The sequence below is a fragment of the Tetrao urogallus genome (genome assembly GCF_951394365.1).
Source record: "Tetrao urogallus genome assembly, chromosome: 1".
Lineage (NCBI taxonomy): Eukaryota > Metazoa > Chordata > Aves > Galliformes > Phasianidae > Tetrao > Tetrao urogallus.
The window spans coordinates 192,741,437-192,766,657 of record NC_136813.1 but is presented as its reverse complement, the minus strand read 5'-3'; the positions used below and the strand labels follow the sequence as shown (position 1 = coordinate 192,766,657).

At 51.2% G+C, this 25,221-nt stretch overlaps 2 protein-coding genes across 3 annotated transcripts in view; both read right to left on the bottom strand.

The window, feature by feature from the left end:
* Positions 1-14,170, bottom strand: part of UBE2H (ubiquitin conjugating enzyme E2 H) — a gene marked incomplete at both ends in the record, with an annotated part of 40,390 nt that extends 26,220 nt beyond the window's left edge. For both annotated transcript variants that reach the window (XM_079549362.1, XM_079549363.1), the window contains one exon: positions 14,118-14,170. In XM_079549362.1, coding sequence (XP_079405488.1) covers positions 14,118-14,170 — 53 coding nt within the window. The remainder of the gene's footprint in view (positions 1-14,117) is intronic.
* Positions 14,171-16,163: 1,993 nt separating this feature from the next.
* On the bottom strand, positions 16,164-25,159 carry ZC3HC1 (zinc finger C3HC-type containing 1; the record flags this gene model as incomplete). The annotated part of the gene is made up of 10 exons (XM_079549213.1): positions 16,164-16,232; positions 16,997-17,194; positions 17,530-17,739; positions 18,598-18,820; positions 19,520-19,677; positions 20,788-20,915; positions 21,511-21,594; positions 22,865-23,015; positions 23,196-23,307; positions 25,038-25,159. The coding sequence occupies 10 exons, from the start codon at positions 25,157-25,159 to the stop codon at positions 16,164-16,166; spliced, it is 1,455 nt and encodes a 484-aa protein (XP_079405339.1).
* Positions 25,160-25,221: the final 62 nt, after the last annotated feature.

The window sequence follows — 25,221 nt, the reverse complement described above, 5'->3', positions numbered from 1 at the left end:
CCTTCTTGCATCCAATTCTTGGTACAAAAACCGATGGTAGGAACTCAAATCCTCACCTCTTAACGAGCGTTTGTAAAAATCCAGAGCTCTTTGAAGGGTTTTTTGGCCTTTCCCAAAGGATTAACTGTACAGGATATTCCTGGCTTTAAGGTCTCAAGATGCATTGTGTTCAATAGGAAGACATGAAAAAGCCACGCTTGGAGCTTAACAATGATCCCCACACCAGCTTCCTTGTGCAGCAGCAAGGCAAGCTTTCGGGGACAGCAGAGAGGCTGCCAAGGAAGAATCCAACAAAGCATTTGGGCCTTTGTTCAGGGCTGTGAATGCAGCAGCTCATCAGCTACCAATAAAAACCTCATGGGTGCCCAGAACAGGGGGTGCCCTGGTGCTGGGACAGCCTCCACGCTGCACTGAGTTATGTGAAATACCATTTTTTTATGCCTTACAGAGTGGGTCTTGGGCTTGGCAGCTTCAGGAGCAAAAGCACAGCGTCCAGGCTGTTCCTCAGCGAGTAGAATTCCCATCTCAGCATCTCACAGGGCTACAGTAAAGCTGCTTTGGCACCACCACAATCTCAGAAAGGGAAAAAGGCGTTGCTGTTGTTTTTAATAAACAGAAGTGCAACCAGTAGAACAGCAGCGGGCGTTGCTAAAAGCACAGGAACACGCAGTCCTCAGTGCTTTGAGCAGGCAGTTTCCTCTGAAACAACCTCCCTGAGCCTGGGGGAAAGCGTGACCTTTCTCCAGAGGCATTTGGGAGGTGCTCTCCACTCTGATAATCTAAGAGCACTTGGGGGTAAGTAGTCCCCGTGTCTCTCATCCTAAAGCACAAAGTCCACTTTGGGATGGGCAAACACAAACTCACCCTGTCCTGGTTCCCCAGGTCAGGAGCACATCATCCAGCCCCCTTGTTTCCGAGCCAAGAGCCTGTCCTAGTCCATCTGCCCAGGCTTAATTATCTCCTTCTCTCCCAGTTCCCTAACGAGAGGCACATCAGTTAACCAGAGACAGAGCCTGGGGGGTTATACAAATGAACCATCCCAATTTATGTCTGTGGATTCCCGATTGCCAGGGGACAAACACTTGCCTCAAGCCATTCCCTGCAGGAGCAGCAATACCTGAAGTTTGTCACGTGGCTGATAAAAGCAGTTCCTTTCAAAATGAACTCTGTAATCGAGTTTTGCAAGCATCATCATAATACAAGCCATTCTATCAATACAAACACTATCGTTGGCCCACTGCAATTCTGAGCTCTTAGACCATTCCTGAGCTTCGGAGAGCAAAGGCAAAGCTTTCTTATAATTGGTTAAATTCAGCTGGAACAGAAGATTCCTTGACATCATCTGTTTGGGTCATCATTATAGGAGGGACAAAGGAACACCACTGCACTAAAAACTAATTAACACAGTTCAGTCGTTAGCGGCGCAGCTGCCTGAAAAGTGGGATTTTGTCACCGAGTTTGAAGTGTCTCCTCCTTCAATGAAGAGCTGAAAAAAACCCCAAAGCTGGCAATGCCACAGAACAAAAAGCCCAGCACTGACCTCTACCAGTTGCTCTGAATTACAGGTGACCTCCAGCAGACCCAGCGACACTTTCAAAGCCACACATTTATCGCTGCCTCCTTTCATAAATCAGAATTAAGAAAACCTGACACACCTGAAACCGGTTTTGATGACAATATTCCTCATTCACACACACAAAAAAACCTCAACCCTAACGACCCAACGTGCTGCTGCAAACAAACAGAACCCAGAAACAACCAATGAAGTTAAAATACAGAACAGCTTGGGACTGCAGAACCAGCACATCGCTCTCAGCAGGACTGAAACTTCCCACTGTGCTGTCAGCACAAGTATTATTCTTCCCCCCTCCTTTACTCCTCTCTTGACTATTTTAGCAGAGATGTGGGGCTTGAAAGAACAGCCGTGGGAATGCTTTCTGCTTGAGGCGCCCCAGGCGTGAGCTGCTCCCCTCCAAACTGGCACACACCTCCAGGAGCACTGCAATGTGGTCGTGGATGCAGGTGGACGATAAACCATCAGGTTTCTCCTCCCAGGGAAGCGTCACTGGCAACCCAGACAGGATTCAAGGCAGTAATCCGTGAGGTGAAAAGCTCCAGATCCTATTACTGTGCTCTTCCCTTCCTCTGCTTCATACGTTGTCACTGAGCAACTCTGCAAGCAAGTCTCGGCGGTGCTCTGCAGGATTCAGAACAGAAAAGGGGTGGAGAATCTCATCCTTCACCTTCAAGAGACGTACAAGGAGTCATAGGGCACAGCCCAAAAACAAATCCCAGAAACTGTAAGGCAGGAGCTGGATGCAAAGCCTCACACTTGTGGCTCATCTGCTAAATTTAGCCCCGTCTGGCAATGACCTAAAAACGGCTGATGTGGGTTTCTGTGACTCATGTGACAACCTGGTCAGCTCCATTCAGGTCTGGTGAGAAGGACGTGCGTGTTGCATAGCCTCTGTAGCTCCTGGGTGACTTCAGAAGGGAATGGTGAGAAGCAGTTATCGATTCCAACCCGAATGCAGTGGCATGGATTGAGCCCTGCAGCTTCAGCTTCTGATCTGCTGATCCATTTTGCTGGAGAATTAGGGATGTCTCCTGCTGGAAACCCTTTGGGAAGGAGTGTGAAAGCTGGCAATGGGCTCTCCTGGTGTGCAGCAGCAGATTCCCAGTTATTGGAAATAAAAGCCACGAGGGATTATGAAGCTTTCATATCTCACAATACTTCTTGTACCATCCAAGCCTGCAGAAAGCTGCTGAGAGTAAGCTGGCCTAACTAACATTAGGCTTCAGGTAGGAGCAAAGAAACTGTGGCTTTGAAAGCCACTAAAAGGCAGGAAGGACAATTTAAGGGCTCACTAACCTGGATGCATTCAGAGGCTCTGAAAGAAAAAAAAAACAGCAATAAAACCACAAAAAAGCCTTAATGCAGCCTACAGAATCCAGTTACACCCCAGCCAGACTGCACAGGAAGCTCTTGCAAACAGGCAAAATGAAGTCCAAAAAAGGAAACGCCATCAAATGCAATACTCTTTAAGTAGAGGAGTTAAAACTTTTGGCTGTAACAGGAAAAAGACATCAGGGCAGACCTAAAGCAGCTCCTTATTGATCCCCACTCGCACAGCCAACTCCACAGCTAAAAGCAAAAGGTAGAAAAAAGCATAGGAAGCACCAAGACCATACACACAGCATTCAAACAGAGGTGCAAGAAGTGCCTGGGCTCTCCCAAGGCACCTTTGCACAAGTCTGAAACTGCTCTCTGCACAACTAACCCCACAGAACACGTTTCTGGGTATGACTAAGCAGGCGTAACACACAGAGCTTTGCTAAGCCTGCAGTCTTTTCCCCCCCATGCATCATGGTGAAGCGATGAAAGATTCTTTTTACAACAAAAATCACCTCCTAAAGGTGAGCAAACTGCACAAATGGACGTGTGCCTGCAAGGAACATGGAGGGAGCTCCCAGGTTTGCACTGGATTGTTCCAAATCCCAGCACGACAATCTGATCCTCTAGCTTCAACACACACCACAATTCCAATGCTCCTCTCCCAAGTCATACTCTAAATTTGTAAAAGTGAGCCCAGCAACAGAAGAAGGGGAGATGATTTGATTGTCCAGTTGGTCATTAAGCCTTGCAGGACTCAACACTGCAGTGCATTAGCAAATTTTCTTAATTCTTTCAGAGCATATACATGTTTATGGCATGCCTTCACCAGCAAAACTGTGTCTTTCTAGTGGTGCAAAGGGCTCGGCATTCTGAGCACCTTACTGCAAATCATCTCAAGTTTACAACAGAATCATCACGGAATGGCTTGGGTTGGAAGGGACCTCGAGGATCATGAAGCTCCAACCCCCCTGCTGCACGCAGGGCCACCAACCTCCACACTCAACACCAGCCCAGGCTGCCCAGGGCCCCATCCAACCTGGCCCTGAACACCTCCAGGGATGGAGGGGGCATCCACAACCTTTCTGGCAGCCTGTACATAATACACATATATATTTTTTCCCCATTTGGCAAGATGCAAATCTCATGACCCTGGGGAAACTGAATTGCTAATTAAAATGGGGCTTACGTGCCCCAGTGTTCATTGACTTGCTGAAGCCATGGGGGTATATTCCTTCAGGTTTGCACAACTAGAGCTGTTGTTCTGCTTTCCCTTGGATTCCCTTGGATTTCCCTTGTTCTGCTCACTGGCACTGTGATTGCCCAAGGAGGCTGTGGATGTCCCATCCCTGAAAGCATTCAAAACCAGGCTGGATGTGGCTCTGAGCAGCCTGGTCCGGTGGTTGGTGACCCTGCACACAGCAGTGGGGTTGAAACGAGATGATCATTGTGGTCCTTTTCAACCCAGGCCATTGTATGATTCTATGATTGCATCTGTCTTTGGGTAAGTTGACAGAGAGTGGCTATTTGCTGGTGAACTTTCCCTTCTTGGCCCAAACAATGTGTGTATAAATTTACCCTTACCTTCTGCTCAGATCAAACAAAAGAACACACAGCAGAAACAATGAAATAAAAAAAATAAAATACAACCTAACATAACTTTATCACCAGCTACAAGCAAGCCAGAATCCGTTTTAATCCAACATGAGGCACACGAGCTCATTAGCGCCCACAATCCTAAAAAAAGCAAGCAGCAGCTCTTAGCAGGACACTTCCCTGCACGGTCTCCATGGGACAGAGGAGGGTGAGCTGCCACCTCGGTGCATACCTTCCCTTTCAAGGAACACAGGCTCTGGTGCTGCGTTACAAGGATCTGATTTCGGACATCTCAACTCCTGCACCGCGCGTCACCGTTGCCGTGTTCTCCTTTTGGGATCTGAGCTTACCCCAATAACCACACACAGATTCCTCTGCTTGCTGGGAGGATCGAGTTACCCACGATGGCAGGCTGCTGGGCAAAGTGCTGATCGTTCTGCTTCCTTATTCCCACTGCTCCCCTCCTGGCAGGTCTTAAAGGGAAAAAGGAGGAGGCGCGCTGGGCAGCGCCGAGGAGCAGCCAGCATCACCGTGCTGAGTCACATCTGTCAGATTGAACATTACCAAGAGAAGACTTTGGCTCCTGAAAGGGCTCTTTCTTTCTTCCAGTTTACATTCTTACAAATTAGAGGATTACAAAGCCATTCCCAAACTCAGCTCACATCTTCTCCCCCAGTCCGCAGCGGTGGAGATGCTTTGAGAAGCGCCGCGTTGCCACATTTCCCCGCACACAGGACCCCTCTGTCACACGGAACATGACCTCAGCAGGAAAGCAGCCTGGTTATTGTGAGGTTTAAAGCTTGTGCTACATGATACCAACCCTTGGCATTCGCATTCAGCTGGGTTGGCTTCAAAGATTGGGGAGGGCAGGTCAGCAAGTTCGAATTAATGGCACTAGATGGGAGAAAAACAGTTTTCATTTGGCTTCAAGCAGCCAGGACATTCTAAAAGGGCTTTGACTTCCACCTGCTTTGAAGTCTTCCATTAACAAAGAAGTTTTGACTGAAGGCATCAGCCAGAAGATTCCTCTCCCTCTAAAAAACAAGCATCCCTCAAAATAAAACAGTTTGGGATCAGCCAGGACACGAGGGCATGCTTTGCATGGCATCTACCATAACTCCTATCACAAACTCCACATCAATTCCATGGTTCCATTCCACCACTGTTTAAAAGCATCAGCTTGCTCTCAGTGCAGATCTCCCAAGGTTAACTCTGAGTTTAAAAAAAAACAACAACAAAAAACAAACCCAAACCCAACAAACTCTCCACAAACTGAAAGCCAAACCTGGTTCTTTCCAAAACAAAATGGCTTGGAGCCAGGTCATTCAGCTGAATGAGCACGACTCAAAGGAGCAGCTTTGTTTGTCCCTAAAACTGAGTCTGAACTCTTAGATCACATCCACAGCAGCCACTGAAAAATAAACTACACCTCAGTAGCAATTTTCTAATAGCATTTAGATCCAGAAGGTTGAACTCTTTACAGAAGGTAAAGAACCATGAAGGTTGGAAAGACCTCTAAGGTCATCAAGTCCAGCCATCAATCCATCACCACCATGCCCACTAAGCCATAATCCTAAACAGAATCATTGAGTCATGAATGCATTACGCTCCTGGAGGCATCCAAGGCCAGGCTGGATGGGATCCTGGGCAGCCTGATCTGGTGGTTGGCAACCCTGCCCATAACAGGGGGTTGGAACTAGATGATATTTTAAGGTCCTCTCCAATCCATGCCATTCTGTGATTTCAGTTGGAAAGATCACTGACATCATCCAGTCCATCAACTCATGCCTACTGCACCCACCAAACCACATCCCTCAGCACCACATCTACCCAGGGACACCTCAAAGAGCAACATTTGAGCTCCCATCAGCCCTGGTTTATGCTCTTATCAGTCTTCCTGGCACACACACACACACACACACACACACACACACACACACAAAAAAAAGTGGGTGTCTCACTGGACGTTGTCCTCAGCCCCAATGCTTCACTTCACAGCTCCAGAGCACGACCAGCCCTGCCACCCTCGAGACGAATCAACACAACATCAACATAACGCCAACAGCCAAGAGACACCACAGCACTGAAGTTAATAATTCATCAATTGTTTCAACATTGCATGCATTAGTTTACCATGCTAGAGGTCAGTCGAGGACATGGGTAACTGCTTTACCAGTACACTTCTTTTTTTTTTTTACTTCTTATATATATAAAGAACAACAGGCAGGTGAGAAAACCACACCTCCAAAGAAGTTTCTGCCCACACTCCAAGAGTCTCCCATCAAGATTTCTTCCTCCTTCTTCCAGTGACTTGGAGCCATCGAGGTTAGAAAAGACTTCTAGGATCTTCCAGTCCAACCACCAACCCATGCCCACTAAATTATGTCCTAAAAAGAGTAACAGCATCATTAAGTTTGGAAAAGACCACGAAGACCATCTTACCCAACCATCAGACCAACACCTATCCTTGATAACTGTGAAGTACCTAATCCTATCCTCAACCCCAATGGGTTTTAGCCCAAATCTGACTTCTCAGGCTGCAGAAGCCTCTCTTGAGTGCACCCAAACTTAAGGTCACCTTTCAGTGCCAAACCCTGCATGGGGGAGAACGGACACTATTCACCCTCTCTCAGTTCCATGCATTCATTATGGTTCCCACCACCTCCTCTCCAGCTCCACTCCAATATATCCTATCACAACATCATCATTAGAACAGGTCCACAGCTGTTACCTGAACAGTTCCCTGGCAGCCAGGAAAGCAGCAGTGATTTGCACATCCATAATTCACGTGCTGGTTCTCCCCCCCCTACAGCCTCCCCCATCACTGCTCAAGGCCAGGTGAAAAGCCCACTGGAATTTGGAAATAATGCAAGATTTATCTAACAATCAACTGTCAGCTTTTAACCTCCACCTTCCATTGGACGGATGACAAATGCCTCCAGGGTTGAGCCCCCTTAAGGAGCTCCAACTGTCATAAATGCAGACTTTGCCTAACAAAAACATTACAACATTCGTTTTTTTTAAGGGAGCATCACCAAAAAAAATTTGCAGCCAGCTGCAGCCAAATGGCACAAGATGTTGCAGAATATTCCACCCAGGTTTTCTATTTGTACAGTCTCAAGGAAAACGTTTCATGCTTTTCTCCTGGCCTTTAAGGAAAGAAGGGAACAATGAAACACAGTCATATCTGGAAAAGGAGCATCTGACTCTATGAGCCTGATCAAAAACGCTGTAGTAAAAACCCCTTCCTCACACTGACTCACCAATATCTGGAAGTCTACACCAGCTTCTGTGCTTTCCTGCATGGTCTGTGTGCAGGATGTACAGACATGTTCTGCCATTTGCCCTTTAAAAGGCATTAAAGACAACAGGACACCAACAATACTTCAGTTTGAGAACAATACAGATGTAGCCTCTACCTGATCTGAAACAGGCGACGCCAAGAACATGAGCTATGGGCGTTTGGGCTTTGCTTTGAAGGCTGAATCAATTTGCTCTGGAGATGCAGTTCAATGATTTAAGGCCACAGGACAGCTCTTGGAAGCCACAACGGTAACGAGAACAACAAAAAACCTCAGCCCTGAATCCAGGATCAGCCCCAATTTACAGAGAATCGTTAGCGAAGACCCAAGAGGCAATGAAATCACCTTTTTCCAAGGACTGTAAATCCACCCTCCATCTCTGCCAGATCGTTATGGGAGGGACTGGAAGATGACAGGGACTGGAGACGACGAGATCACGTTTCCCCTGTTGGTGGCCAAAAGGACTGAGCAGGAACAGGAGGGGAAAGAACCTGGCAGAACCTCAGCACAGATCTCCTTAGTGACAAATAAGTGGCTGCGTGCACTTCTCCAGAACAGCCAAACAGTCCTCAAACCACATCAGCATCAAGGAGCGATTTTAAGCATCCCAAGAAGACAAAGAGACAGGAATGACTGGTAAGAAAAAGAAAAAGCAGCGGTGAGAGGGTCATCATGGTTGTGGCAGCAGTAAAAGGGATTTGCTTGCATGGGATGCAGCAGGAGATCCAACACTGGGGGGAAGAATGAGATCCAGCATTTTCTGGTGGAGGGCAGCGTGCCCACAGCACCGGGCATGCAGGTTGGCTGACCTACAAGAAAGCAGAGGGGGCAAAGTCGTGTGATGCTGCGGTCATGAGAGCTTTGTTTGGGTGAGGAGAAACAAAAGAGCAGCGCTGTGCGTTCGTTATTCCAGAAATACATGGACAAAACCCACAGGGAAATGGAGGGAGTGAAAGGAGAAGAGCTGAGCGCACACAATAAGACACACAATGAAGGCTGAACTCCTATATGCACACCCACATCCATCAGTATTAGAACATGGCGTTCAGCAAACTTTGGCAAAATAAGGTCCAGGACTCTGGGACAGCCAAGAAGAAAACCCAGACGCCTCTCCCATCGTGTCACATCACCTCTGATTCAAGCAGACAGGAGAATGGACAGCTATGGGGATGGGAACCACCCCATAGAGAAGCCTGGCCCTTTAACCATGGGCACTGTCCTACCTTAACAACAACCTGTTATGTGTTTATCCTGGTTGTGACTCCGATTAAATCACGGTTTAAGAAGGGCACCGAGTACCAACAGGTGCTGAGAACACAATCAGCAATCACTGCACACTGGGCTGGTTTCAGATGTACCCTCCCCTCCCTAATAAGCTTGCCATTGCCCAATTCCTGCTGCTTTGAAAATTTACAACACAATTAAGGAGAAAAGTTTGTCAGGGCTCTTATTTTAAGCACTCTGGTTTTGCTTTTGCAGGAGCATTTGGGACAGAGGGATCCACAAAGGCGAGGAGAACCGTGTGTGTTTGGGGTGTTGGTTATGGGTCTGCTGCAGGCATAAGCTGTCATTACAGAGCTCCTGCCCCTACCAGAGCCTCCGTGGGCATAATTATACAGACCCTATGATCCACCCCACAAAGCAGGGGAGAAGGATTCCCATTGCCACAGCAAACCTGGAGCACTGAAGGGTGAGCTGCAAGCACTGTCGAGGCAGTGCAACCCTGCAGGCTTCTATGTGAGCACAGAACAGGTAGGCACAGGGCAGGACAGCAAGGTGAGGAAGAAACTGATCCATGTTCTCCTAAAAACAAGAGGTTACAAAGAGTCTGGAAAGCACATCTTCTACTTACACAGAGATCAGGTGTGATATTGGGGCTGGGAAATGAAATCACACTGATTCTCATCGGGGGGGCATCTTCTGGTTCATCCAAGGCACTGAGATTTGAACAGGGCTGTTGCATCATGCACAGCCGTGCTACAAGTTGCTGCTGGTGCTGAGAGAGCAGGAGGGCACTCAGAGCTTCCAAATCTTGCAGGGATCTAAGAGAAGTCGTGATGCCACTTAAAAACAATCACCTGCTACAGATCCAAGTCTGCCCAGAGCAGTGTCCCCCCCATAGAACAGACAGGGAAATATCAAGCGTGCCTCCTGAGGCACCATTTTGCAACACAAGGCATTAGTTTTGCTACAAAAAAAAAAAGAGTTGATGCAGGATTTTAAACTGTTACTACAAAGAAACAGCCTCCAAGATTTGTTTAATCAGCATTCAGTCATCTGATGTTTAAGAACTGGGTACTACAAGCATGATGAGGGCTGCTCTGCAATCCAGAGCACCAAAATCACCCCAGAAATAGTTAAAATTACCCAAAGAGATACAAAGAGGTGCAAAGAGATGCAACGACTTCATGGTGCTTTCTGGTTTTAAATAGGGCTCAAAAAGCACCGATCCCCTAAAAGTTGGCATTTGGGAACAAAGATTTTCGCCTCTCCTCTTATCAATACATTGATGTAGAGCTCCAGTAACGGAAGGCACAGTGCCTGCTCTGCTAACAGCAGCACGCTTTGTTTGTAAGGCGTAACCTGTACCTGCATTTCAGTGGGGCTTTGGGTTCTGAAACAGAATCATGGCATCATCTCTGATGTCCATCCGTGACTCCTGTGATCTTGGTGCATTCTGAAGCACCACCACCATTACCCCCCATCCCCAGAGATCTCATTAAAGCAAAACCCCAGAAGTAGAGCAAAAAAAGAAAAAAGAAAAGGAAAGCAAAGCAGCGTTGCCATTTACATTCCCGTTTGTAAAAGTTTCCAGAACTCTCCTTAAAGGGGAAGAAAAAAAAAAAAAAGGAAAAAAAAAAACAACAGAAAACCAAGCGCTGAACCCTACCAAAACAAGACATTCCAGTGCACATGCTCTTCCCTTGGGGACAGGCCAAGAGAACAACGACACGTGACGGCCCTATTGCTCAACACAACCTGGAAGGGGTTCAAGTCGGGCGATAAGTGCGGCGTAAGCCCATAATGAGCAGCAAAAAGAATTCAGCCCAATGTAAACTGCCTCCTACCCTTCGCCTCTGGTCGATCCCAGTGAGGGGCAAACACTGAGGTTTTGAGATTACAAAAGGCTGGGCAGGTAAATGAGGAGCTTTGTGCTTCCATTCCCCCTCGAGCAGAGTCCGTGTATCACCCTCCCCAACAGCGTGACGGCGCTCGGCCCCACAAACAGCACAGGGATGGGGAGATCTGAGCAAAGTTGGGCACCGTTTAGAATTCCTTCCACACACACAACAGGGCAGCAGCACCCCCCCTTTGCTAACATCACCTCCAAACGCTTAAAAACAGAGCTCAAATCCTATCGAGCAAAGGAGGAAAATAAATGGCTGCGAATAAACTCCCATCCGAGGGGAAGCTGCAGCGAGCCCACCTCAAGGAACAATAAACCACGGCTCAGAATGGGGACAGCAGCCCCCAATTGCCCCGTGGTGGGCTCAGGGACCCCCAGCTGTGCTCCCTGCTCCAGGTAAAGCTGTAGGGTCACTGCTCCCCATCAGCTGTCGGCTCGCTCCGCCCCGGCCCTGGTTTCCGGGTAGTAACAGAGCAGCCAATGAGTGGAGTTGTGAGCTCTGCCCGAGGCCTCCTGCCCGTGAAAAGGGATCTGAACGCAACGGCTCACCCTAAAACGGGGGGCACAGCAAGGCCTCAAAATCCTAAGGGGTATCTGGAGGGATGCAGAGCTTCAACGGGATACAGCGTGCGGGATCCCGAGGGTGACAAAGCCACAGTGCATGGGGGTGGAGGGGGGTGAGGGGGGGAAAATGCGCCCCCCGCTCTGCGTCATCCCCAAAAAGTCTGAGAGGCAACAGCGGGGTCTGCAGCCTCCCCCTCCAATGGGAGAACGCGGCACAGATGCCACATCCTCGATGTTTGCAAGACCAGGAGAGAAACAATGAGTGACTCAGAGTTTCAGCACATCAGCATCATCATCATCAGCCAGGCGGTTATTAAACACGGGCACATTAACGCACACACAGCTTTGCTCCAACCCACCTCCCCCCCCTCCGCCCCACGGAGCAACCTCTCCCCGTTCCCCGCTCACAAAGAGGCAGCCACAAAAGGACACGGACGTGTTGGGATTGAGAATGGGAGGCATAAAAGGAGCCCACTCGGCTCCTGAACCTGTCAGAGTGTGTGTGTGTGGGGGGGGAAGCAGCGGGGCTGTGCTGTAACACAGCCATCCTAAAGGTAAAGGCTGTAAATCCTAAATCTACGCCATCGTTCTATTAAAAATAAGAGGTTGAGAAGGGAAGCTGTAATTAAATGACAGCAAAAAGGGAGGGGGGGGGATGGGAGGGGGGAACCACCATGACAACAACACCCTGGAGCCTCAGGGAGGAGTGCATTCCTTCAGAGGAGTCCTCTCTCATTTGGTCACCACCAAAACCATCCGAAGAGCTCCGGGATCCCACACGACTCTGCTTCCACCCCAGCATAAACGAAGGGAAGGGATCTGGGGCCCAGAGAGCTGATCTCACCCTGCCAGGCAGGGCGAGTCAGACAGACAAACAAAAAGGGCCAGGGGGAGGGAGGGAGGAGCGGTGAGCAGTCATCTGACACATCCAACTTCCTAAGTTTGTTGTCCCTTCCAACCCCACAAGAAGAGATCTCTGTTGTTGGAAGAACCCTTTTGGGTTCTTTTGTCGAAGGGGGGGGAAGAAGGAGAGCAGAAAGCAGAAAGCGTTTTGTGGGGGGTGAGGGAAGTGTGGAGATCTGGGGGCTTTCTATCTCCCCCACTGACTTTAGGAATACACAGCATAGAAAAGCACTTTGGAAGAACCTCTTCTTTGTCTCTTAAAACGGCTACGATAGGAACAAAACAGGAATAATTAAAAGAAAGGAACAGGGGGAGCTGAAAGGAGAGCAGCATCGGGCTCAGGTTGGGCCTCGAAGGAAGACACTTCCCCCACCATCAAACAGCTGGAATCGCCCCCCAACCCCCTCCTTCCACAGCGATTAAGCACCGATGGCAATTTGCATCGGGCAGAGAATGACATGTGTGTAACTTTAAACTCCCCCCCAGCACAACCTCCCCCCCCCCCGGATAAAAATAGCTGCGATTCAACCATGATCGCGAGTCATTTCCTATCTGCTTTCAAAACAAGGCGAAAACACAGCGAGAGAGGCTTTGGGGAGAGCGAAGCACGCGCGGAACGTCAACAGAAGTTTCCCTTCGATAAGCCACAAACGGGAGCAGAGCTCCTCCCATCCCCTCCCCCCCCTTCCCCCCCTTCTAAAAAAACCACTAAAAATAATATAAAATCCAAGCAAGTTTGTTTATCTCGCTGGAAACTCAATCAGACCTCCGTGGTACAGAGGGAGCAGCCCCAGAGGGGCTGGAAAACAGCTGGGGCCAGTGTTGGTTTTTGTGCCCCCCTCTCCTCCCCCCCCCAACCCCTACGCTTTGAGGGATGAACTATGAAGAAAGGGATCCCATAGGCAAACTCCCAACGATATTTGTCAACGCGGGGAGAGAGAGGAAAGGATTCACCTTCTGAATAAAGGAGGAAAATAAAAAGAAAGGGGGGGGGGGGGGGGGGGGGCAATATAAACATGGAACGGTTGGAGGAGAAATATAAACAGTTCTATCACGAAAGGAGGAAGGGGGGGTGAAATAAAGCCTTAACCCAATGTGGGATGTTACATAAACAGCACCTAGAGGTGCCTCCCCCCCCCACACACACCCGAATACAGGCGTTTAAGGGGCTCCCCCAAAATATACAGAAATAAATCAAACGAAAGCCTTTCAGCTGAAGGCTCTGAGGGAGGTGTGGGGTGAATAAGGATGGGTTTGAGGGGTGTTTTCTGTTGGAGGGTTTTGGGGGGGGGTGTTAAGGTGGAAATGAGTCCCTATAGAAATATGGGAGGGGTCCAGGAGTGGGGGGGGGGGGGGGGGAAATAATGACAGATCTTGAAGGTGGGAAAACCCCCCTGCTAAAATAATGGCAAAGCTCGAAGCAGGGGGGGTTGAGAGGGGGTGAGGCCTTCTCTCTATAGGGGGGAAGCGGGGGGGGGGGTGAGCTCTGGCTCTATAATAAGGGGACGGAAGAGGTGGGGAAGGGAAGCCTAACCCTGCTTTAAGGGCAGGCCTCAGCCTGAGGCCTCACAAAGGGACGCTGCCACGGCTGAGGGGGGGACAACACAGGGGTTTCTTTCCCCTCCTCCCCCCAACCCGGTGCTAGGCCCCAAACCCACATCACGGGAGTAAAATAATAATAATAATAATAATAATAAAATAATTAAAAAAAAGAAGTTAAAGGGAAGGATACAGCTTGACCACGTCGGTGTCCATCCGCCTCTTGCCCGGGCTGGGGGAGGACATGGTGGTCTCGGCCGCCCCCGGTGCTCCGGGCTGGCTGTCAGCTCCGTCGCCTCTATACCGTCACAGCTGAGGAGTGAATGGAGCTGGTGGGGGAGCCGCTGGGACCCCCCCCTCGGTCGTCGACTGTCGTCGTTGTTGTCGCCTCCTCTTCCTCTCTGTCTCTCTCTCTTTCTTTTTCTCTCTTCCCCCCCCCCCCCACTCCGCCCTCTCCTGTGGTGACGGCGCGGCCGCCGCGCGCTCCCCCAGCGCCGCTCCGCTCCGCTCTGCCGGAGCCTCACTCTGGCCCTCTGACGTCACTGCGAGGTGACGTCACAGCCCCCGCCGCCGCGCTGCTATTGGTTGAGAGAGGCGGCGTTCGGCAAGCTCCGCCCTGCCGCGGGGGGTGATGGGAGTTGTAGTGTGTGCGCGTATGCGCGTATGCGCCTGTGCGCGTGTGAGGCTGGGCTCGTCGTGGGGTCTCGGGTTCGAGGCCCCGGTGGGGACGATGAAGGAGGGACCCAAAATCACAGCGAAACGCCTCAACAAAGAACCTCACGGGATTGTGAATGAGTCAAAGCGTCACCGTCGTCACGCCGGGGTTTCCGGTGTGACAGAGCTGAAGCATCACCCCGTGCCTCGGTTTGCCTCAGTTCACCTAACCGGATGGGGCAGGTGGCACGGAGGTGACAGCAGGGCATGTGACAGTGATGTTAAGGGATGTTGAATGTACCTCCACACCCCAGGGTGGACATCCTGCATTCCTGACCCTGACATCATCCCAAATTTACCCCAACTCTACCTCCTCTTGAGTAAATGCAGATGAGGAACCTCAACACGTTGCTTCAAAGAAGGAACCTCACCCCAAAGTCTGGGGTTTGAGTCTGTTTTCCTCCATCTGCTGCCCCCAAAGGGCATCTCCATCCCAGAGCCCACATCCTGAGTGAGCCACGCAGGGCAGAATTTGGGGTGGAATGGTGGGAAGGGGTTTCCATGTGAGGTGAGATGTGGGGTGACGAGATTTCCCCTTTCCCTTTAATGTTCCCTGGGCAGATGGGAGCACAGAGGAAAAAAAAAAAAAAAAGAGCATTTTTTCTTTATTTCTTCCAATTGATGCACGATTACGGCTGAAGGCAGCCGCTGCCTTCACAGCCAGAAAATAACCCCAAAAAACAAGCAACTCAGAGGCACCCCCTGCCCCCAAGAGGGGATAAGAGAGAGCCTTTGCTCTGCAAAACAGCAGTGACATTTCCCTATGCGTTCACCCACACTTTGACAGCAGCACAGCCACAGCAACAGAGCTGCTGGAAGGGGGTGGCTGTGGGGCCCGAGCCCTCCCCGAAGCCTCTTCCTTATCACCCTTAAAGGATGGAGATGACAGATTGAGGTTTCTTTCCTTGGCTTCTTCTCCCCTTTTCAGTGGGGAGATCAGCACCAAAACCCCAAGCAGGGTTTTGCAGGGTTTATGGCTGTGTCGCAGCCTCCCTTGGCTGACTTATCAGCCCAGAGCAGAGGACCAGGGATGCTATCTGCTTTCGACAGGTTGGAAACACACCCTGATGCTTCAATAGAATCCACTTTGGGCAGCTGCCTGCCGTGCCCCAGGAGAAAGGGCTGTAACAACCGTAAGAAATAAAAGTGAAATGTTTATTCCCACCTGGCATCACTTTTTTCCTATGCTGCTGGTGGAGGGTCACAGCCAGACAGATGTCACCCTCACCAGGTGACCACGTCTCACCCCACGCATCCCCCAGCTCCAAACAGGGCTGTTGAAAACCTGGGGGGAGAGAAAAGGGGGGGAGGATCCAAAACCTCCAGCAGCAATTTGTGAAAAGAAAGGGCCTCCAGGAAGGCAACTGGGGATGGGGGGGGGGTCCTAGCAGGCGCTGGGGGCTGTGTTTGGCACTGGGGTGGCCCACGGCTTTTGCAGCACACAGCTGTGAAGCAGAACCATGCTGGATCGACACGATGCCCCACTCTGCCTGCAAGGCTGCAGTTCCTGGAGGCAGCAGCCCATTCAGGAGGGATTGACGCTCTCCCACTGGCGGAAAATGCGGAACACTTTGCAGGATTTCACCGAGAGGCTCTGCGGGAGAGGGGAGCAAAGCGACAGAGGTCAAAGCAATGCAAAGAGACCCACAGAGAGCCAATCTAAGGACTCCCTTCCAGCTCCAGGTACCCACCACCAAAGCACACAAGGAGAAACCGCTGCCCCCAGAAAAAGCCATCTGGAAATATTCTTTTTGGATATCAACAAACCAGTTAGCTTCAGCTTTTCCCTGTTCTGGGCTACTCACGTGCATGAAAATGCTAAGAGATCAGCCCTTATGGGGTCACAATTCATACAAAATGCCTGAGAGAAATGATGAAGGAGGACTGCTCCAGCACTCCCTGCAGCTCAGCCCCAAGCAGAGTGGAGGGAAGAAGGCAGGAGCACTCAGAGCTGATAACAGGGCCCTAGAGAGGGTGCCTGCCACCCATTCAGAGTGGGCTGTAGCTTCAGTTTTGCTCCCCTGGCTCAGCAAAGCCACAGCTCCAGCAGCCCAGGGCTGTGGAAGGCAGGAGCCAGTGGTCACATCCCAGCTGGGATGCAAAATGAAACTGGATCTCGGGCAGCACTGAGCTACTCTGAAACACTATTATTTATAGCAGCCTTTGGACAGATCTGTGCTCAGATGAGACCTGGCTGAGAGGCTGTCAGCACAGCCGGAGGGGAAGCAGAGGCTCTGCAGACACACATTTCATCCTATCCACTCTCTGCTGGGTCTCATGTACCCCATAGGCATTCAGGTTTGGGAAAGGCTGGAGCAAGCAGTGATTGAATGCTTGGGTTCAGGACTGTAGGCTCACCACAGGCTCTGTCTCAGGCACTCGGTCACACTTTCTGCTGGCAAGGAGTGTGCTCAGGACCACTTGCCAGCCTGGCTCTCCCTTTGCAGGCTCCTTCTCAGGATCCTCTGGCGCTTCTCCTCCCTCCACTGCGTTGACCCAGGGACACCAGTCACGATGCTGTGAGCTGGGGTCAAAGAAACTCCTTGGAGAAGTGTCCTGAGCAGTAGGGGAAAGTGACAGTTAAAGAAATCATAGCATAGCTTGGGTTGGAAGGGACCTTAAAGATCATCTACTTCCAACTCCACTGCCACAGACAGGGTTGCCAACCACTAGAACACATTGCCCAGAGCCCCACCCAGGCTAGCCTCAGGCACCTCCAATGACAGCATGCTTTAAAACAGACTCCAGTAACACAACAAAACCCTCTCCATGCCCAAACCCCAGCCCAGATCCATGTTATGAGGACAACACCACCCCATGGATCAGGGACCTTGCCCAGATCTGCCCCCCAACCCAGCCAGGCTCTCCCTGTCCATCCCCATGGCACTCACTGAGCTGCTGGAAGAGCAGAGCCGTGGTCTCTTGGTTCTACGGAGGGGACTGGATGGCACCTCCACGTTGTCCCCTTGTCCCATGCTGCGGGTAATGGGGCGGTTCCTCTGCGTGGGGCTGGCAGCCTCCAGTTCACCCCCTCGTTCCATGGGGCTGCTGGGGGGATCTGAAGCCCTCGGGCGAGAGATTGATGGGGAGGGGCTCTTCTCCTGAACAGGAACAAGTAATTCATGAAGCTCCAAACCCAAGACATGCTGGGAAGCCTGACAGAAAGGACCAGTGGTTCTGGTAGACACCAAGATGAACATGAGTTGGCAACGTTGCCTTTGACACAAAGTGCTATGGGCTGCACTGGCTAAAGTATTGGCCAGGTGGATGATGGAGGGGATCCTACCCCTCTGCACTGCACTGGTGAGGTCACAGCTTAAGGATTGGGAGCAGTGCTGTGCTCCCAGTACAAGGGAGACCTGGGCATGCTGGAGAAGTGTTAAAAATGATGGAGAGGTTGGAGCATCTCTCCTGCGAGGAAGGGCTGAGGGAGCTGGGAGTGTTTAGCCTGGAGAACAGGAGGCTCAGGTGTATCTCTCCATACACTCAAAGAAAAGACTCCAAGAAGATGGAGCCAGGCTTCTTCAGTTGGTGCCCAGAGCAGTTTCAGAGGCACTGGGCATAAATTGGAGCCATGTGAACACCAGGTGGGTGCCAAATCCCTGACATAAGGACTGAGAGGCTGTGGGATCTTCTTAGGAGTCTCCAAACCCATGTGGACATGGGGCTGGGCACAGCTTTGGTGGACCTGCTGGGCAGGGTGGAAACCAAATGGACCAAGGTATCTCCAGCCCCAGTCAGGGTGGGATTCTGTGATTCTTCTGGCCACCATCCTGAAGGGGACAGGGAGATGCCACCCAGCTTCAACAAGGGATCAAAGCTCTCTCGGCTTTCCTGCCAGCAACTGCACCACCACAGACATGACCCCCATGGCTGGAGACACTGAGCTGAGTCCCTTTAGACATCCCAAACTACAGCAGTCTGCATGCTCTAGTAATCACACCAGGACCATGCCATACCTGCTCAGAGCCTGGTGAGATCGTGTCTTGGCTCCGTGTGAGCATCCTGCGTGGAGATGTGGGCAAGGGAGGGCCACGCTCTCCAGATGCTGTCAAAGCAGTGCTTGGGCTCCAGGAATCCAGCTCCAGCCCCGCAGATTCCAGCTGGTGGAACCCCCACAGTCCCACCTTCCTCATGCAGCGAGAGCAGGTGATGACTGAGAGCACAGAGCCGGACACAGCGCTATGGGGACAGAGCCAAAGAATGGGAAAAGGTTGGGATGAGGTTGGATTCCTCCCTGGAATCACAGCTTTCAGAGCAGATGCAGGTATTTGTCACTTTTTTTTTCTTTGTTTTCTGATGTGCTGAAGTACATTAAAACCCACCTACAGCCCTGATTTAAAAACCAGCTTCTTTTCATTTCGTGTGGTTTGCCACAGATCAGCAGCACGCTCAGCTATCAGCTGAAAGTGCCCCAAGACATCACTGTCCCATCTTCAGCCCTCCTCCTGTAAGAGCAGAACGCCTCAGGCTCAAATAATGCAGCTGTTCTGCTCACATCACACACTTTGGGAAGCACAAACCTTCGGGTCATGAAACTTCCCTCTTTTCCTGCAGGCCTGACAAGCCATGAGAGCATCCCCGGGTCTGACACCTCAGGGGCTTCAACATCCAAATCACCACTGAATGGGGTGACTGACAGCTCAGAGATCTCATTTCAGATCCTGACATCTCAGGGAAAGACATCTCCTTTAGATGAGGTAGGAGCTGGGGTTTCTATAAGCCCATCCATTTTAACAGCTGAAGATAATAAAAACTGTGAAATAGGGGACCGCAAACACATCACAAGAGATATATTCACATTCCTCCAGCCCCTAAGATGCATCATGGGCAAAAAGAGCAGACCCTTGGGATCACTCCAGGTATCACCCACGTGCTGACCTGCAGGTCCAGCCGCACAGAGCCAGGACACAGGCAGGAATGTGCACCTGCAGGGTTTCTGAAGCAAACTTCATCGGTGGTTTCTCTCCCTCGGTCCTGTGCTCGAGTTCCTCCTTGATCAGCTGGAGGAGCAGGCTGATCTTCTCCTCTGTAAGGGACTGTGGGGGACAGAAAAAGCAAGCAGAGATGGAGGTCAGAGGCAGCATTCAAATTCCTTTGATCGTTTTGGAGTTTGGGGCTGAATTCTGCCTCCTGCTTGGTGCCACTTTACTCCTTTCTTACTGCAGTGCTGCCCTCGAGACTTCTAATGCTGGCAGCAGGAAAATGAGCACGGGAAAACCCATAGAGATGGAAGACTGTTAGGGGGTTTCAGGTTAGAAAAGCGAGTAAGTGAAAAATAAATGCTTCTCATGCCTTCAGATAAGTCTTTCTCCCCACATCAGGCAAGTTTGTCTGACAAAACACACCATTTCTACCCACAGACCATGCTACATATATGGAGAGATCCCATTTCCACCCACCCCAAAGGCGAAATGCACGAGCCAATGCGTTCAGCCCTTCACTCCTTTGGCTTCCACCGCTCAGCAGTGGTGACCACAGAACATCTCTGTGCTTTCTGCTGAATGGATGGAGAGTCTCCTGGTTCCTCTGCAGCCTCTCACTGCTGAGAACCATCTGTTTTCCAGGGAGCGTGCCCAGAGAGCCAGACTTGGCTGCAGCAGAGTAAGGCCTGGCCAGGGCACTGCAAGGAGGCAATCCCACACTTGTTCCTGGCTGCAGCTACAACCTTAGCTCCTGCCTTTCCCCTCTTTCTCCCTGAACATGCAAGCTCTCATTTCCAGATTCATGTAGGATTGCATTTATTCATTAGAGAAGTGACTCACAGGCTGCTGCTGTACCTCAGAGCCCCTGAAGGTAAAGAATGGGAGTTCTGTGCCAGGAGCCTGCAGGACCCCAGATCACTGTTGCTGGGCAGCCTGTATGCTAACAAAGTTGCAGAGCAGGAGCCCAATGCTTCAGCCCTATTCCCACTGACAGCACTGTGATGGCACAAGTCAGATGTGCCAGCTCTGGGTGAGAGCTTACACAGCAGAAACCCTTCCAAACTCCTTTTAAGGTGCTTCCAGAAAGGCCAGGTGAAAGCCTGGAAACACAGGAAACATCCATGCAGAAAGCCAAGGAGATGACATTAACATATGCACGCACAGGGACGTCTGGCTTTGTCACCGGTGACTTGAATGTCCCCAGTCCCTCCCCAAAAAACTCACCATGTTCCTCATGTCCTCTGCTCTGAGGGAGGGCAGCTGCAGCTCCAGCTGGCACAGGTTCTGGAAGCGCTCCAGGAAGTCCTGGAGAAGTGCTCTGGGTTCATCCACCAGCAAAAGAGCAAAGCGATCTGGTGAAAGAAAACCTGGGCTGTGGCACCTGCTTTCCCCCCTCCTTGTTATCCCACAGAAAGAGAGGAAACGACCAGCAAGGGTCTTCCAATAATAGTCTCCTATGTTTTAAAGGAAAAGCTGAGAGTCTCTTGTTCCTTTGCAATCATCCTTTCCAGTGCAGCACAGCTTTGAATCATGGAACCACTCAGGTTGGAAAAGACCCCAAAGATCATCGTGAAGATGAAGTCTTTCACCCTTTGAGCGTCCCACGTCATTTATCCTCCCCTATCTCCTCTCAGTTATATCCTGAATAGCATTTTAGCTGCCCAGAAGGCACAGGAAAGTAGAGAGGCAGCACCGGGTTCAGCCTGGCCCAGAATTCAAGATCTGGGGCTCAGTTACCCTCTGAGACTGCTGAGAGCCTTTCCTATACCTCTGTTTCAACATCCTTGTGATGGGTAAAAGAGGACTGCTATGGCAATGCCTGCAGTGGCACTATGCATTGGAGAGAATGCACAGGCACAACAAGGAGGGAGAACAACAACAACAGAAAGGGTGAAAGCAAAGGGATAAACCCAGAGCTGTGCACTATGTGGGCTCTGTAGGACCAACCTGGACAGGGGCTGTCTGGCCAGAAGCAGAACTTCTCATGAGCGGTGCACAAGGACTTCTTCAGCTCCGCACAGCGCTCCTTATCTGCAAGGCAAAACTCACTTCTGCACCTCTGCAGAGCCACCTCCTCAGGGAAGGGCTGGGAAAAGCAAAGCAAGGGAGAGAGGAAGGCAGAAGCCTGTGCTCTTGGCAGCTGAGATCCTCCAGTTCCCGAGGCTGTAACGTGCAGGGCCTGAAGCTCTTAGCTCCCCTCCAAAAAGAACTGGCAGCATCCTGCCCCTCCAGCCTCCCTGCAGGAAATCACATGCCAAAGGGAACAGCTGCTCCAGTGAGTTTGGATCATCTGCACAACACCAAGCCTGACCACTGCAGTGCAGCCAAAACCCCCTCCTGCTTTTAGGAGCAGCAAGCATGGACCAGAAGAGCCTGCCACGCTGTATGCATGCAGCAGATACAGCTCAAGCTAGCCACCAGCACAGGGACTGCTTGGCTCTTCCCAATTTTCTGTTTGCCTGAGCTTCTGCCAGTCCCTGGCTAACTCAGCTGACCCCTCTGCTTGGGCTGCAGGAGCCACATCGTAGCTGGAAATCAAGCTCCCACCTCCCCCAAAAGAATGGGTGCTGCATTTAACTTATTCACACCAAATTATTATTATTTATTTTAAACGTTTGCTTTTCTTTCCCCTCTCTGATCTTTAGGTTTTCCCAAACCAGCAGCATGATTACTAACGGAATAATTAGGCCAAGGTTTATTTAACAAAGATAGCCTGGACAAACAGAGGGCATCAGTATTCAGAGGGAGCCCAAAGGAAAAGCATATGAAGCTCCCAGCTACGCATGATCTGCACTGCATTTGTCAGACACTGGGGCTGCACCCTCTACTGTCTTGCAGGTAACAAGAGCTGGGAGAGAAAAAATGGAAAGAAGAGAGGGCACCCAGTGGAAGCAGGTCAAAAAATGCACAGAGGGCAGACCCAGGTGAAGAAAAGTAAGGGTTTGAGCAGTGATAAAGCACAGATGAGCCCTACTTCTGTTCTGAAGCCATGGGGCTGAGAGGAAGGCTTTTCTGGAGCTGTTATTGCTTTGTGCCTGTGCAGCAAAGTATCAGAGCTGGCCAACATTCTGTAGCCAGCAGAGGTCAGCAGGAAGGGGAGTTTTACTGCTAGGAACCCAAAGTTGCTTAAGCAGGTCAGTAGAGGGATTTATGTATTAAATGACAAAAGATGAGCACCTGCATGTGTGGACTCAGTGCCCTGTGTCAAGATAAAACAGCAGAGGATCACAGCAGCAGACCAAGCAGCCTGCAAACCCTGACAAGGAGAGCAGGGGTTTTAATTAAGCTCTGCCATACGTACATTTGTTGAAGTCAAAGGTGAGCTGCAGGCTGACGCAGAGGAAGGCTTGGCAGCTGGAGCACTTCAGCATGTCACATTCCACGTTGGTCCAGCCATACTTGGCACAGACCAAGGGAGACAGCTCGTGGGGTTTGCCTGCCCACTTCAGAGGGTGCTGGTGTTAAGGACAAAACCCCACGAATTACAGGCTGACCTGTGAGGCGTTCCTCATAGGGTGATTTCTCCCAAGAAGAAAATCCTCAAAAAAGATGGAGCCTGTGGGGAAACTACAAGGATGCTGACAGCAAAGCAAGGGGAGGGATGGCTGGAAATTCAGCATCAGAAAGGATATAGTGAACGTTTCTACTCTGCTGAAATAAGCTTCTTTGCTTGTTGACTCCAAGGAGAGGGCATCAATTTGCAAAGATCCATTAGCTGATTCCGACCAGTCGGACGTGTCCTTCCTGAAAGGAATAGCAAATCAGCAAGGGAAACTTCTGTGCTGTCCTGGAAAGATTTCATCAGTGCATCAAAAATGCATAGAGCACTTCTGACCATCTCGTCCTTCAGGCTCATCCTTACTGTAATCCCTCATCTAGAAATCGGTGTCTTTGAGGGGAAACACAAGTGCTGATTTTTAGTGATACCCCCCAAAGCTGCCCAACAACCCAGTGCCCACCAGTACTTTCCAGTGCTCCTCCAGAAACCCCAGTACACACCACTGTCTGTTGGTGTCCCATAGAGCCCCCATGGTGGGACTGCATGCACTTGGGGTCAGAGAGCTGGTTCCTGGATAACTCAGCTCATTTAGGATCTTGGCAGATCATTTGCTTCCCCTTCCTGCTCTCCCACCATCTCCCATTGCTCATGACTGCCTCCCAGCACTTTCCCAGTGCCTTGCTACATTCCAGAGTTCCCACTCACCTCCTCCCAGTGTCTCCTGTGCTTCCCACAAGACCCAGTGCCCCCTCAGCACCCCCAATGTCTCCCATTTGTCCCCTCCCAGTGTCCCCCCATAATTCCCAGTCTCTCCCAGCCCGTCTCAGTGCCCTGTTTCTCCAGAACTCCTTCCCGCAACAAGACCCAAAAAGTCCTAATATGTCCTCAGCACCTCCAGTATCTCCTAGTGAGTCCCAGTATCCCCTCAGCACCACCGAGTGCTTCCCAGTTGCCCCCTTCCAGTTCCCCCATTTCCTTGCCAGTAGCCTCTCTATGCTTCCCAGTCCCTCCCAGTGTCTGTTTTCCCAGTAACCAACCCCGCAACAATACCCAACACCTCCCATTATTCTCTCAGTATCCTCAGTTTCTCTCAGTTGCCCCTCTCATTACCCCCCAGTCTCTCTGAATCCCTCCCAACGTCCCACTTCCCCAGCAACCTTTCCCATAACAAACCCCCCCCCAACTCCTCGGTGACCCCTCAGCATCCCCAGAACCCCCTCAGAGACATCCTTTGGCCCGGTGCTTTCTAATTGTCCCCTCCTAGTGTCCCTGCATGCATCCCAGTCCCTCCCAGAGCCCTGCTTTTCCACTACCTCTTACCATAACTAACCCCAACATCTCCTAATACACCCTCAGCATGCCCAGTGCCTCCTAGTGCTTCCCAGTTCCTCCCCATCACTGCCAGTCCCTCCCAGCACTCCATTTCACCAGTATTTCTCCCCACAAAAAGACTCAACACTTCTTAATACCCCTTCAACATCTCCAGCCTCCCATCATCACCCCCAGTGTTCTCACTTACCAACCCCCCCCCACCACCACCCTATGGTTCCCAGTGCCTCCAAGCCCCCCCCCAGTGTTCTGTGTCCCCAGAATCCCTTCCCATAACAAACCCCAACACCTCACAGTGCCTCCCTATGCTTCCCATCCCTCCCAGCCCATCTCAGCATCTCGTTTACCCATTACCCTTCCCTACAAGAGGAACAACGCCTCCTAATACCCCTCCAACGACCCCAGTACCCTGTCAGCACTCCCAGTTGCTCCCCTCTACTGCCCCTTCTATGCTTCCCAGCCTCTCCCACTACCCCTTCCCACAAAACCCAACACCTCCCACTGCCCCCCCAGGACTCCTAGCGTCCCTTCACAGCTCTCCCTCCAACCCCCAGCCCCCTCCCTCGGTACCGCACCACCCAGCCCCATCCCAGGCCCCACCGCTCTCCCCAAGCCCAGCCGCCGCCGCCCCCCCCCCCCTCCTCACCCTTCGGGCCCGCTGCCCTCAGAAGCGATGCCTCCATCAATGAGGTCCCGGATTTGCTGCGGGGTGACGGCGGGCGGCCTACCCCGACCCCCCCCGGCCGCCTCGGCGCTGGGCGCCGCCATCTTGGTCCCTCAGCGCAGCACTGCCCAGGGGCCGGGTGGGGGCACCGCGGCCGCGCACGTTC